General features: G+C 33.4%; 1 protein-coding gene across 1 annotated transcript in view; it reads left to right on the top strand.

The window, feature by feature from the left end:
* Nucleotides 1-14608, top strand: part of LOC111083294 — a 16772-nt gene extending 2164 nt beyond the window's left edge. The window contains exon 2 of the mRNA XM_022379707.1: nucleotides 11173-14608. Coding sequence (XP_022235415.1) covers nucleotides 11173-11435 — 263 coding nt within the window. The 3' untranslated portion in view covers nucleotides 11436-14608. The remainder of the gene's footprint in view (nucleotides 1-11172) is intronic.
* The last annotated feature ends 1977 nt before the right edge of the window (nucleotides 14609-16585 follow it).

Raw genomic sequence — 16585 nt, 5'->3', positions numbered from 1 at the left:
TTGGACTCGTCCTCTGTCCTTTTCAGAGTTTACATTGTTGGACTCACCCACTGTCCTTGTGAGAGTTTATATTGTTGGACTCGTCCTCTGTCCTTTTCAGAGTTTACATTGTTGGACTCACCCACTGTCCTTGTGAGAGTTTATATTGTTGGACTCGTCCTCTGTCGTTTTGAGAGTTTACATTGTTGGACTCACCCACTGTCCTTGTGAGAGTTTATATTGTTTGACTCACCCACTGTCCTTGTGAGAGTTTACATTTTTGCCATCCTGTCCTGAAGTTTGAACTCACTTCAACTGATATTAGAAGGAAGTGTTCGAGTAATATCCACTGAATGATAGTTTATCAACAAGTATTCCATGAATTCTAAGAACCCATGGAGAGGAGATCGTTTGTTATGAATAGATATGACACATTGTGTATACATAAACTTACTACTTTGTAACGTACTTGATACGTGACACATTCAGAAACTGACGCCTTCAGTATCAGATTAATAATTTAACATTATATCAGATACTTCATGTAAAAAAAATATTCTGTCACGTGTAACGTATTATTCACTATCAGGTGGCCTAACAAAGCCACTGGTAACATAACTGACAGCTTGAAAAGAGGGAAATTACCCCATTAAACAGTGACGATAAAACAATTCACTTGTTGATCTGTATCTCTCAGATACGGTTTCTTATCTATTGTTGTCACAGTACGAGAGTCAAATCACTATAAAACTTTATACTCTGTGTTATAAAATGTGTTTCACTGACAGATTTAGAAAGGGTGGGCGGTAGAAAGGACGTTCTATTGGCTTTCTTTAACGTGTTATACTTTAAGAAAGCTTATATGTTATGGTAATTAACCTAGAGCAAAGTAAAACTGTCAAAATAACTTAGAACTTACACTAGTATCTGATGGTAAAAAGAGATCATGAAATTCGAAGTTCTCACAAAGGAAAAGCACAAAACACGACCTTTCCGGTTAGTTATGAAGACTTTAGTATATTCGTCATTTCCGGTTAGTTATCAAGACTTTAGTATATTCGTCATTTCCGGGTAGTTATCAAGACTTTAGTATATTTGTCATTTCTGGTTAGTTATCAAGACTAGTTTATTCGTCATTTCCGGTCAGTTATCAAGACTTTAGTATATTCGTCATTTCCGGTTAGTTATCAAGACTTTAGTATATTCGTCATTTCCGGGTAGTTAACAAGACTTTAGTATATTCGTCATTTCCGGGTAGTTAACAAGACTTTAGTATATTCGTCATTTCCGGGTAGTTAACAAGACTTTAGTATATTCGTCATTTCCGGTTAGTTATCAAGACTTTAGTATATTCGTCATTTCCGATACTAATTTTTTAAAATGATTTCCTTCACCACGTTTTTATGCTTAAAACTGGGAAATGCATAACTATTGTTTGCTTGTTTTTAAAACAAAGCCACAATGGGTATCGAACTCCGGATTTTAGGTTTGTAAACTTACTGCTGAATATAAACTTGACGTATATATAAAAGACGTGAAAAATGACCCTGTGAGGGGTTCGAGCCCGTGATTCGGCATGTCGTGGTAGCTATGTTGGGTAAATCTGTCTATTTTCACTCCTCTCCCCCAAGTAACATCCTTCACCCCAAAATGTGTTAGACACACGATAGTACAAAGGTTATGAACTCACGTGGTTTGTTATTTTTATTGTAACATTGTTTAATTACATGTTGTTTTTCTGAACAAACTCGTGTATATTACAATTAGAGTTCAGAGAACGCCATGAATAACATGGTTTGTCGTAAACTACATGAATAGCATGGTTTGTCGTAAACTACAAAACTTCCACGTCAAAAAGAAAGTTATTATAAACTTGTGAGTACTAAATATATCGACTGACGGAATTCATCAAACCCCGGAACGCACCCCACCCTTATTAGCAGACATGCTGAATCATTTACTGGTTCCGGTTCCAAATACGACGCCTGTTGGTAATACGCGCACGTGACAGATATTCAGGCCAGAGAAGGACTGTTCCATTACAAACAGTCCGCCAGGCGCACATATAATCCTCGTAATCCTTCTTCTATATATATATAATCAATCATCCAACACTTCTGGACAGAAGAACCCGATATCTTCAATAATTCTATCATACCTGATGCAAAGCTGTTTTTTTCTTCAAGTAGTTTATCATTTCCAAAGGTGTTTTTGCTTCAGTTTTACTTTTAGTACTAGTATTTGCGTTTGAGTATTTCAAATGTAAAAATCATTACTTCATGCGAAATGTGATGAGGCACCCCCCCCCACACGTATTTAAGGTATTTATCTAACTTAATTCCAAATGATGCACGATTTGTGTTAAAACAGATTCAACTTGATAAATTCGCTATCAGTAATCTCTCTATACACAAAGTTGAACGCAATTATTAATATATTTAGGGCTCGGTCGGAAACATCGCAGACTAATGGTTGAAACAAACTAAATCTTGTTGGGCATGTAATAATAAATATTGTTAGATACTGTTGAAACAAACTAAATCTTGTTGGGCATGTAATAATAAATATTGTTAGATACTGTTGAAACAAACTAAATCTTGTTGGGTATGTAATAATGAATATTGTTAGATACTGTTTTACATACGTAATAAAAAGTACAAGAACGTCAACACAAAATGTACGAATCACAGTTAGATAAAGAAATAATTTTCTTAGTTTACAACTCGGCCGACAATAACGAGGGGAGCTGTTCCCCCAGAAATATCGTCGTCCCCTTAATCTAATGTACTAGAAGCTGGACTTTGTATACTTACAGGGTGTAGTACTCGTCTGGAGCTAGTTTTTAAAGATCACCACAAATATATGTATGTATACTTACAGGGTGTAGAACTCGTCTGGAGCTAGTTTTTAAAGATCACCACAAATATATGTATGTATACTTACAAGGTGTAGAACTCGTCTGTAGCTAGTTTTAAAAGGTCACCATAAATACATCTATGTATACATAAGAAGAAGAAAAACAGACGAGGAACGTCCACCACCTGTCCTCAACAATGAATGTTCTTCCGGTTTTCCAGCACGTGTACACTTCGAGCGATACCTGTGTCAAGCGGAGGGTGAACACCTGTTTTCTGTGATTACAACAGTTTTATGACCAGATGTTGTTTGTCGCCTCACTTGTTCGTGTAGTTTAAACCAAATAAACACACAAACAAACCTTGAAAGTTTTGTATAATCTCATTTCGAAATAATGCCTTGAACTTTTAACGACTGTTTAACGTTAGTTGATGTACGTCATCCCGAAGGCTGGTGAGCAAGACATGAATATAAGTGATCGGGTCATCATGTCGTGCATTAATGTCCACATGTCACATCTTTTAGTAATAATGCCTTGAACTTTTAACGACTGTTTAACGTTAGTTGATGTACGTCATCCCGAAGGCTGGTGAGCAAGACATGAAAGTAAGTGATCGGGTCATCATGTCGTGCATTAATGTCCACATGTCACATCTTTTAGTAATAATGCCTTGAACTTTTAACGACTGTTTAACGTTAGTTGATGTACGTCATCCCGAAGGCTGGTGAGCAAGACATGAATATAAGTGATCGGGTCATCATGTCGTGCATTAATGTCCACATGTCACATCTTTTAGTAATAATGCCTTGAACTTTTAACGACTGTTTAACGTTAGTTGATGTACGTCATCCCGAAGGCTGGTGAGCAAGACATGAAAGTAAGTGATCGGGTCATCATGTCACATCTTTTAGAAACTATTATCTTATGAATGTGGACTACCAACACCCGAATACACTGGTTAAAATGTATAAGTTAATTAACTACTGATCAGAGCAATTTACCCACGTAGGTCAGAATATAAAAATTAACCCAGTAATTAATGTAGCTAATTCAATATACAGATATAACCAGGACTTGTAAATGAAATTCTCATTTGAAGAATAAACTGTGAAACTCGACAAGAAAAAAAACGTGAGCTCCAATCTGTTAATGGAGCTTCCTAGTGGCTTATGACGCTAAAAACTGAGTTTCGAAACCCGTGAGGGGGCAGATCACTGATAGGCCATTGTATAACTTTGTTCTTAACAAAAACAAACAAACATACTGTTTATAGATTCATTATCTCTGTTTAAATTCTTTATTTAAAGGCTTTTAAGAGTTTGTTTCTAGAAGCTGTTTAAACGTTTGAGAGCAACACCTGTTTTGATTAAGTTTTCTACCTGTCTTAAACTCTCATTGTTAATATAACGCAGAACTCTGATCTGGGTCGATACTTCATTTTAATTTTATGAAATATCTATATGTACCTAAAAAGTTTTCAAAACATCAAAATGCTCTTTATCATAGGACTAAAGTGTGATTACGTTAGTCCTAACCATTCTTCTGTAGCACGTGGTGTAATAAGAAACAAACGTAGAAGCTTTGAATAAAATTACTTTTATCTAAAAAATGTTAATTATTTTTTGCTTTTCACTTGATTATTTTATAATTTTTTATTTTCGTTTGCCCTTATTTGAGGTTGTACATATTTCCCCTTTTACCACATAGGTGTGTTACTATATCATTAGCGCAATGAACAGCTCAGATATGGAATATGGATTAAAACCTCTGGATTAGAAAGATTTCTTTTCTCTTCATGCTGTACAGAAATCTGACATAATAAAGAAACGTAAGCAAAGACAATAATTAGCAGCTATCGAGACGCTGTATTGTTATTCATAACAAAATAAACAAATTAGTTCATAGAGAAAGCGCTTACGGAGTCTGTATAGGATATATCCTTGTTGATACGCTTCGTGAGTTACAGTGTCGTTACCCCTCACGACCCACTAACATTATTATCTGAACGAGATTACTGCGTAAACAAAATCTGTTCATTCGACCAGATCCAGAAAAAGAAACTTCGGTGAGTTCGTTGACTTTAAGACGAAGCAGTTCTGTATCTAGAAATCTCGTTTTGTTACATCGATAACAAAGAAAAAGAGCACAATTTTTATGGTTACATACTCATCAAGGAAATTGTGGTTCTATTACATTAGTTCCTTGTTAATATGTCCTAAATTTCTAACGTACTTCAGCCTAAAAAAGTCGTTAAGTGAACGACGTTTCTATCGTGACAGTTATTTAAAGCACGTTCTAGTCATATGTTATAAATAACGTTTAGCTGTAGTATTGTTGTCAAGACAAGTTAACGTTTAGCTGTAGTATTGTTGTCAAGACAAGTTAACGTTTAGCTGTAGTATTGTTGTCAAGACAAGTTAAGTTTAGCTGTAGTATTGTTGTCAAGACTAGTTAACATTTATTTGCAGTATTTTTATCAAAACGAGTCCATGTTTAATTGAGGTATTGTTGTCAAAACAAGTCCATGTTTAGTTGAGGTATTGTTGTCAAGACAAGTCCATGTTTAGTTGAAGTATTGTTGTCAAGACAAGTCCATGTTTAGTTGAGGTATTGTTGTCAAGACTAGTCCATGTTTAGTTGAGGTATTGTTGTCAAGACAAGTCCATGTTTAGTTGAGGTATTGCTGTCAAGACTATTCGTTGTTGTAGTTGAGTTTTTGCTATCAAGACAAGTCCACGTTTAGTTGAAGTATTGCTGTCAAGACTAGTCCATGTTTAGTTGAGGTATTGTTGTCAAGATAAGCCCATGTTTAGCTGAGGTATTGTTGTCAAGACAAGTCCATGTTTAGTTGAGGTATTGTTGTCAAGACTAGTCCATGTTTAGTTGAGGTATTGGACATGGACTTGTCTTGACAGCAAAAACTCAACTAAACATGGACTAGTCTTGACAGCAATACCTCAACTAAACATGGACTTGTCTTGACAGCAATACCTCAACTAAACATGGACTTGTCTTGACAACAATACCTCAACTAAACATGGACTAGTCTTGACAACAATACCTCAACTAAACATGGACTTGTCTTGATAGCAATACCTCAACTAAATATGGACTAGTCTTGATAGCAATACCTCAACTAAATATGGACTAGTCTTGACAACAACACCTCAACTAAACATGGACTTGTCTTGACAAGGTCTGTTTTTAAACTCTATTATCTTTGTGAATACAAGTCGGACTTTAGTTAAAGAATTTTTGTAAAATCACTTTGCTCTCTAATGAGCGTGTACCATGTAACACCAACGAGGCTGGAATTATATCTACTAATTGAACAGGGTACTGGCAAGTATACCACATGTACAGTGTCTCTAATTAGGCCATATACGTGTACAGTGCCCCTGACTTCCAGTGACACTTCACAGGGTATTCAGCACAAATTCACTTCATTTTTGGTTTGGCCCATAATAAACAAAACGCAACTCATGTAAACACCTTTAAATCATGTGTTTTTGAGGGAACGTGTAGGCTTAAGGAATTTGGGATCACGTGACTTATTAAATGTTCGGCAAGTATCAAAATCTTAACAGAAGTATTTAAAAAAGTCTCATTACACCATACTAAGTTTAAAATACATCCCTGTACTATTTGTATAGCTGTCTACTGTACTGAGTTTTGGTTTTTCTACATCACTCTACTGTTTGTATAGCTGTCTACTGTACTGAGTTTTGGTTTTTCTACATCACTCTACTGTTTGTATAGCTGTCTACTGTTCTGAGTTTAAAATACATCACTCTACTGTTTTTATAGCTGTCTACTGTACTGAGTTTTGGTTTTTCTACATCACTATACTGTTTGTATAGCTGTCTACTGTACTGAGTTTTGGTTTTTCTACATCACTCTACTGTTTGTATAGCTGTCTACTGTACTGAGTTCTGGTTTTTCCCCGCCACTCTACTGTTTTTATTCAGGTGTTTCTTCCTTCTTCTCATGTTCTAGTGTGGCTCATAAACAAGTGATGAACTCGTATTAATCCGAGGAAATCTTCTACCTTCGTTGAACTTTCAAGAGTATTCTGAACGTAATTATATTGTTAAAGTGTGGTCTGAAAGTTGTAACATTGTTCGAGAGTATTCTACATGTAATTATATTGTTTAAGTGTGGTCTGAAAGTTGTAACATTGTTCGAGAGTATTCTACATGTAATTATATTGTTAAAGTGTGGTCTGAAAGTTGTAACATTGTTCGAGAGTATTCTACATGTAATTATATTGTTTAAGTGTATTATGCAAGTAATAGTGTTTTCAAGAGTATTGTGTAGGTTATAATATTGTTCAAACGTATTCTGAATGTAATAATGATGGCAAAGTATATTTTGCAAGTAATTATATTTTTCATGAATTTTTTCATTTTGTAATATTTTTTTAATGAAGTTTCTGACAACATAGTTCAACACATTCAAAGAGTTCTTTACTCCTCAAATTAGTTTTAATTTTTTTGTTGAAAGAACCATTGTTGTCTCGTTCTTGTTATAAACCTAATGACATGTTCCAGTACTCGGTAGAAACTTGGTATTGAAAGTGTGGGCACGTGACGTAGAAAGAATCTGTGCTGGTTTCCGGAACGACTTTTAGCGTGCGAGTGTTTTAAGTTATGTATTCGTAAAACGACACGAGAAACGTATGCCTGACTTAACGAGAAACAGCGCAGTCTTTAAATATTTGCTGCTTTTTTATGTTAACAGTCGTTTAGGATTTGTATCACATCACGACTTAGGAAGTGTCATGAGAGAATAAAAACCAGTATAAATCCATCGAAGGTTAGGTGTAGAGGCCATCCAGTGAGAAAACACACATTGACGTTGTTTGTACTTGAAAATGTAGGGCACATGAATTCTATTGATATTAAACCACATACGTGTAGTTTGAAAAAAATTTGTATACACAAATATAGTTTGATAAACGCCCTCATTCCAACAGTGACGTAGCACATGGTCTGTGTTGAGCTTATTGCTGGGTTTTTTTGCTCGTGCAAAATTCCAAAGCCTTGTTTGTGCTGACTGTTTATTCTTAACCGTTGTCTTTATGTTATAGTTTACTCACAGGATAATTAACACTTAGAACATAGCTGAGGTTTTAATGTACATTTTTAAACATACCTCCAAGTTAAAAAGATAACTTCACATAAAACCTACAGAACATTTTTATTAAAACAAATATTGTTTCAATTTAATAAAACTAATCTCTCTAATAAAAGTAAAATATCTCGAACTAAGTAAAGTACTTACCATTCATTCTGTGAGCTTCACTGGAACTTGAGGTTTTGAAATAATACCGCATTTATTAATCTTCCGATTCTGAACTTTGTAACGGTTTCTATTCAACAAAAATAATTCAGTGTTCAGTCCACTTAATAATAACGAAAACTTTCATTTTTTTGGACTACAAGTCTGCTTAACTAACGCTCACTCATAGGCTTAAGTTCACATTAGACGTTAATTGAACAATTTCATTTATTTACTAATTTTTGTCGTACATATCGTATTTCTTTCTGCGTGTGGTACTTCGTCGAAATACAAACTCGACATTTACAAAACTTAAGAACTAACCGGTTGACAATAACAGTCGAACTCCCCAACCCAATTCTAAATCACAAGTCAATCATTTCTTGAGTAATTCATTTTTTATATAACTCAAGTCATTTTCTAAATTCCAAGAAGTTTCTAGAACTTCTATTCATGAAAGCCACGTCAGTTACGTGGCGTCAGAATTATCTGATCAGCAACAATATGAACGTTTACACAAATACTGAAATTAAATGTTTACTCCTATGCGCATGACCATTTTGTGTAAACAATGGTGTGTATCTTATTTTATGCAGTTATTGGACTAACCTCATATAAAGATCCACATTTTTCAAGTACTTATTGGTAAACTTAAGTTTTAGGTTCAAACGTAGAATGCGAGGTTAATGACGAGTTGTTGCTGTTCTTCTGACAAATCTTCGTCAAGTTTCAGATTTTGGTTTGCAGTTTTATGTAAAATACCAAAATATTCGTCAAAGATAAACTTAAAGGTTATTATATTAGAATTTTTGTAACGATTTTTATCCGATAAAAAGGCTCATTTGTGCATATACAGTAGAGTCCTCACGTCAAGGCTATTTTAATGGAGCTACCAAACTTTTAACTTAATTTAACAAACAAATCAAGGCTATTTTAAAGGAGCTAACAAACTTTTAATTCACTAACAAAGAAACAAACTCCGAAAAACTAACGTTCTTTAAATTTACAATCAATTTCTACATTAGGTCTAGTTTATTAAGCGTGGATGCTAGTCCTAGTTTTTGTGTTACTGATCGTTTTAAATAGTATTATACAGAAAACATGTGTAAAGAAGATGCTTTAAACGGCTGGCTGTAAGCCCGTAAAGCTAGATTCAAACTTTATTTCAGTTAAGCCAATATATTTTAGTATAATTATTAACTTTCTTGGAGATGATTAGTTCTGCCACTCAGAGATGGCTCTGTCTTGTGCTCGTCATGATTACTTTGTCACAGAAACCAGCTGGATGAATATACGACATGATTAAACGTTAAATTTATTCTAAATAAACTCCTGAATGTTTAAAGGTTTTTATCATTTTTGTTTCATTGTACTACAATATGATATAAATCCTCAAGATAAGGCAGCGATACATAAACCCCTAGTGTGACGCAGTATAATCTTGACTTTTTATAGTATGGATGCAAGATTTGAATCACTCCAGACTCCAAAAATAGGATATTTCATTGTTTAATGAATTCACGTTATTATAATAAAAAAGGAATCCCTACGTGGTCTGTTGACAGCGTTGTAGGTTTTTCATAACAGTGTTCACATTGCATTAGTGTAAAAAAAATGGTCTCAACAGTCCACGTGTTAAATTATCAAATTCTGCTGAAGTTTTCTTAAGAAGTACTGTCTGTTGTATGTCCATGTAACTACTTCGCAGGGTGTGGATGGATCTTCACCAAGTATAATAGTACTGTCTGTTGTATGTCCATGTAACTACTTCGCAGGGTGTAGATGGATCTTCACCAAGTATAATAGTACTGTCTGTTGTATGTCCATGTAACTACTTCGCAGGGTGTGGATGGATCTTCACCAAGTATAATAGTACTGTATGTCCATGTAACTACTTCGCAGGGTGTGGATGGATCTTCACCATGTATAATAGTACTGTCTGTTGTATGTTCATGTAACTACTTCGCAGGGTGTGGATGGATCTTCACCAAGTGTAATAGTACTGTCTGTTGTATGTCTATGTAACTACTTCGCAGGGTGTGGATGGATCTTCACCAAGTATAATAGTACTGTCTGTTGTATGTCCATGTAACTACTTCGCAGGGTGTAGATGGATCTTCACCTAGTATAATAGTGCCGTCTGTTGTATGTCCATGTAACTACTTCGCAGGGTGTAGATGGATCTTCACCTAGTATAATAGTGCCGTCTGTTGTATGTCCATGTAACTACTTCGCAGGGTGTGGATGGATCTTTGCCAAAATTTAAATGGAGTTTCATTAGGTCCATGCGAGAGAACATACAAATATCCGGTTTTACATTTTGCGGTTTTTATGGGCGTCCAATGGATGGATTTTCACTAAATATGGTATGGAGGTTCATTGAGTCCATGAGGAGATACATAAAAATTTTCAATTTTTGCGTTTTGCGGTTTTTATGGGTGTTTTTTTTATCAGTACTTCGCCCCCTGTTGATGGATCTTCACCAAATTTCGCATAAAGGTTTGTTGGGTCCACACGAAGGTACACGCAAATTTGCGGTTTCCTATTTTGTGTTTTGCAGTTTTATTGGAGTTTTTGAGGGGTTTTTTTTTACAATTACATGTCAGGGAAGCAACTTTTCATGTCCTAAGATAACTTTTCATTAATCATGAATTTACATAACTTTCGCCCGGAGAACAAGTACTCCAGCTAATTTTTAATACAATTTGAAGGGATGCTGTATCAATCTAAGGTAACAATCATAGTAAAATTAGTTCATGATTGCTAACAGACGTCTAAGAATAGTGAGAGATCTAGTTTATAACACACGCCTCAGAATAGTGAGAGATCTAGTTTATAACAGACGTCCAGGAACAGTGAGAGATCTAGTTCAGACGTCTAGAGATAGTGAGAGATCTAGTTTATAACATACGTCCACGGACAGTGAGAGATCTGGTTTACCTGTAAAACAACGTTAATTTCGATGTTATTACGATTAGTATAGAAACTTGTTTATAAAATGCAGACGACCAATTTAACTATTATATCATAGTTGTATTTATCTCTCTTAATTTTAGATTCATCATTTCTGGCCACCAGAGCACGCTTGTTTTCTCGTGATCGTTTGAACACTACAGAGTATATGCACAGCTTGGCAACAATAGACAGGAAATACGCGATGGATCAAATCCTAGAAAAACGCCGAAGAGTCCTCTTTGCTCCAGAAATTAATTGCGACAACTCCAACGGTTATGTGGACGAGGTTTTTATTGACATCACTGGCTTTAATAATACAAATGATCAAGAAACGAGTCTCATTACGAAGGATGAAGCAACGTGAAGTTTCTATCAGCTTTATTGAAAATCTAATATTGAAGAAGATTTTGAAAAGAAAATCGCAGTTCTGCCATTCTGACTGTAAAGTAAAAATTTTGGTGTATATTTGTTGTAAAAATATATAAATTTACTCGAGGTAGAAGGTAATGAGTATTTTAATGTATCAACAGACATTTTTGGACACATAAGCTCGTGTAAAAGCTGTCAAAATTTCAACAGAAATATATAAAAGCATATTACTGAGATTGCTTTACAACGACTTTGTGCCAATAATATTAAAAAACATTGTCACTGAAACTGTTATAGCTTTTGATATTTGTCATTTGGTATCTACCTACAAAAAGGTATTTAGTCGTTTTTGCAGCTAGCGGACCAATCATAAACAATGATTTAAGTAAACGGTATTTTTGTTTTTTGTTTCAAAGTCTGATTGTAATTATCCTTGTAGATTATAACTGATTAATGGTCGAGTTTAAATATCTTAAAACGTATTTTAAAACATGTCTATTATTATATAATATACAGTAGGCAATTAAGTATGTATCCCTTAAAGATTTGTATAATTTAAAATATATTTTTACACTTAGGAACTTTTTTGTTGTTGTGTGGTGACATTACAGGTGTAACGCAACATGCATGTATATTTTAAAATGTGTGTGAGTTATGAAGGCGAGATTATTTAAAGATTCTTGATCACCATGTTTTCAAGAATTGTATTCAGGGGTTAAACTAGGGTGGAACGATCTGGAATGGCGTTCCGCCTCCTCAAGATTCAAACCATTAGCGTTCCTGGACTTCTAATTGGAATGTCAAAGTGGACCATTAAAGGGATTATCCCCTCTTTCAAAATTACAATTTAACTCCTGCTTATAGTGGGAGTGGGTGGGTCTAAGTATGCTGATGAAACAATGGTCAATTGATTGGGAGTGTGTGGATGGGTCTAAGTATACTGATGAAACAATGGTCAATTGATTGGGAGTGTATGGATGGGTCTAAGTATGGTGATGAAACAATGGTCAATTGATTGGGAGTGTGTGGATGGGTTTAAGTATGCTGATGAAACAATGGTCAATTGATTGGGAGTGTGTGGGTGTGTCTAAGTATGCTGATGAAACAATGGTCAATTGATTGGGAGTGTGTGGGTGTGTCTAAGTATGCAGAATGAAGCAATGGTCAATTGATTGGGAGTGTCTAAATATGCTGATGAAACAATGGTCAATTGATTCAAATCTGGTGCAATTGTAGTAAAACTAAATGATTAAACAACAAACGTTTGAATTTATTTAAAAACATAGGAAGTTTAAAGTAAATTTGAGTTGGATTGTAATCACAGCAATGCCATCTGTGGAAAAATAATACCCTCAACTGTTGTTTGTGTAATAGATCTGCATGGTTGTCAGTTATATTTTACTTTATAGCTATTTCAAAAGCATTTAATAATTTATAAACAGTAGTTTAACGTGATAGAGGTGTACTGTATGTTTAATTTAACAGGAGACTTCTGTGTTATTTGCACTTTTATCATTTCTTAATCACGGGATAAAATATTTGAAATACCGTTGTACATATAACATGTTGAAATGGAGTAGTTGATTGTAAGTTTTAAAGTATCAAATACTATATATTTTGGTACGTGATTCATTTGTTTATTTAGGTTGAAATCCAAGTGGGTGTTATGTGATCCCTTGTACATATATTGAGACACTACATCAATGTAAGAAATGACAACTCCTGATTAGATAATACTTGAAAAACAAACAAACAAAAAAAAGTTGATAATAATTATTTTCCTCCGGAATGCCAGTTTCTATAAGTTAAAGAACTTTAATAAGATGCGCATAAAAGGCATGACTTTTGAAATATCGTTACATTTTGTTAAACTTACAAAAAAGGCATGACTTTTGAAATATCGTTACATTTTGTTAAACTTACAAAAAAGGCATGACTTTTGAAATATCCTTACATTTTGTTAAACTTACAAAAAAGGCATGACTTTTGAAATATCGTTACATTTTGTTAAACTTACAAAAAAAGGCATGACTTTTGAATTATCGTTACATTTTCTTAAACTTACAAAAAAAGGCATGACTTTTCAGATATTGTTACACTTTATTAAACTGTATATTCAATTTTTCTAATGTCTTAGTTTGTAAATAATGCAAATAATATGAAACTTGGTTCAGTTTTCAGTGATATAGTAGATCTTGTCTTGTAGCCTAACGTGTTAGTTAAATCATTGTCACCGTGAGCTAAAATTGTATGTATACATACTAAGTACTGTTATTTTCATGATTACAAAATTATTTATAAATATTTATCAAATGAGGCTAAGCTAGGAAGGGATGCTACTTATTAACCTACAAGCCAGTGCATAACCCGAAAAACACCTATTTATTAACCTACAAGCCAGTGCATAACCCTAAAAATACCTATTTGTGTGTGATTTAGTTTAGAAAAACTTGGCTTGTTATTATGTCACATTTTTATTCTAGTTAGAAACATGCACTAATCATTTCAGGTTTAAAATCAGTAAAAGCGTATGAATTAATTTAGAAATATTATACTGTTAAAACGACCTTTGAAGTTTGTTTCAGTAAATACAATCAAATAGGAATTTATTAGGTCTTAAGCTAAGCCTAATCTCTGGGGATCAGCTCCGTTATAATACGCAAATACTTAAGACAACTCAGGTGTATTGAATGAAAGAATATTTACATAAACGATAAATGAAGCTGTGGAATATCCCTTCTCAGAAAAATTCGTCTTTATTTCAGAAGATCCCGATATAAAATGCATTCATAATTTAACCAACTTTTTTAAAGTTACTATCTAGCCTACATTCTAGATGAAAAGTTTCTACCCGACTAGATCTCAAAGTCAAGCTTATATCAGGTATCGTAACATGTTAACATGCATGCCAACTTCGTCCAACGGATCTAGCTTCATACAATTATATAATTCCGCTTCAAGGCTGTCGTGTAATTATAAATATATTCTGTCCACACAATGATAACATAAAGATAAACTTATTTTAATGTTTGGATTTTTACACGTTTCTCATGTTAATCATTAGACTAGAGAATAAAATTGTGTGTATGAAAAATATATTTTCTATCGTTTAAAAAAATATTTGGGATGATGGTGATATTCTAACAGATATTTAATATTTAGCTCTATTTTTTTCCTAGTATTGTTTTTATAATGTCAATTCTTTTTGTACTTTTTTACGTAAATGTAAATAAAGTGTTAACTTTTTTGTGATTATATTCGGAGACTGGATGATTCATTCAAATTGCTAATACTAATTATAATAACTACTAATACTAATTGCTATTAACTTAGTATCAAATTTCTTCTAGTATTCATAAAAATATAATTTACTATTTAGCCTCATCATACGCACGTGTCGATAATTAGGCTGTTCGAAGTAATTTTGTGACTAGAAAAGTTTCTTTAAATCTAAAGTATGAAGTTGTATCCTTGTTCTTACTTGCTGACAATACGTATAGTTGGAACAGTTTATACCACGACTTGCTGATAATACGTATAGTTGGAACAGTTTATGCCACGACTTGCTCACAATACGTATAGTTGGAACAGTTTATGCCACGACTTGCTAACAATAAGTATAGTTGGATCAGTTTATGCCACGACTTGCTGATAATACGTATAGTTGGAACAGCTTATGCCACGACTTGCTGACAATACGTATAGTTGGAACAGTTTATGCCACGACTTGCTGACAATACGTATAGTTGGATCAGTTTATGCCACGACTTGCTGACAATACGTATAGTTGGAACAGTTTATGCCACGACTTGCTGACAATACTTATAGTTGGAACAGTTTATGCCACGACCGTATTATATTATCTTTATTACTTCATCAACTAATATATTAATGCTATATTTACTATTTTATCTAATTAACGCATTGATGTTATCTTTACTAGTTCATCCAACTGTCGTATTAATGTTAGCTTTACTATTTCATCTAAATAGCGTATTGATGTTATTTTGTTAGTTGATCCAACTAATATATTAATGCTATATTTACTATTTTTATCTTATTAGACGCATTGATGTTATCTTTAATAATTCATCCAACTGTCGTATTAATGTTAGCTTTACTATTTCATCTAAATAGCGTATTGATGTTATTTTGTTAGTTGATCCAACTAATATATTAATGTTATATTTACTATTTTATCTAATTAGAAAGATAACATCAATGCGACTAGTTCATCCAACTGTCGTATTAATGTTAGCTTTACTATTTCATCTAAATAGCGTATTGATGTTATTTTGTTAGTTGATTCAACTAATATATTAATGTTATATTTACTATTTTATCTAATTAGCGCATTGATGTTATCTTTAAAAATTCATCCAACTAGTGTATTGATATATAACATAGCTTCCAAAGATGTAAAAACAAATGCATCTTCTCCAGATTAAAAACAAGCTCAAAGATGAACTAAATTTGGAAAGAAACTCTAATATCTTTCTTGATTTGGCGATTTCATTTCAAGATTTCCCTATTTCGTAGCCTTTTTATCGTTTACCTTTTCTTCAGAGTTAAAGAAAAACCAAGCGACTCACAACATTCATGAGAAGTTTAGGCTTAAATTTTGGAGTTTCAATGAAAGGAGTTATATTTTGAAAAGCTTACAACAAGAGCATCTTTCCAGAAGAATATAGTGAAAAAATATTTTTCACCAATTTTATTAAAACGCCAAAGGTATAGCATTGGGAATTTCGACAAAAAATTAATTGTTTGAAAAACACAAAAAATCGCGTATTTGAATTGAGATTTGAATGTGAAATATGCCACTGCATATATACCTTTAAAAATTAGAGACCCTTGAACATTAAAACTTAAATGAAAAATATTATACTGATTCCAAAATTTTAAAAACAAAGGCCTCTCATCCAGATTAAAAACAAACTGAAAGATAATATAAATTTGAAAAGAAACTATACTGATTTTATGATTTTGAGAATATTGTTATAAAATTCATGCATTTTGTAGCCTCTCTAAATTTTGTCTTTTCTTCAGAAGTAAAGAAAAATCAAAGCTACCCAAAACATTCATGAGAATATTAATCTTAAATTATGGTGGATTTAATTTGGAAAGAAGACATAATGGTCTTTT

The sequence above is a fragment of the Limulus polyphemus genome, unplaced genomic scaffold, assembly GCF_000517525.1.
Source record: "Limulus polyphemus unplaced genomic scaffold, Limulus_polyphemus-2.1.2 Scaffold8926, whole genome shotgun sequence".
Lineage (NCBI taxonomy): Eukaryota > Metazoa > Arthropoda > Merostomata > Xiphosura > Limulidae > Limulus > Limulus polyphemus.
Note: the sequence above shows the minus strand (reverse complement) of the source record. Positions and strands in the feature narration are given on the sequence as shown.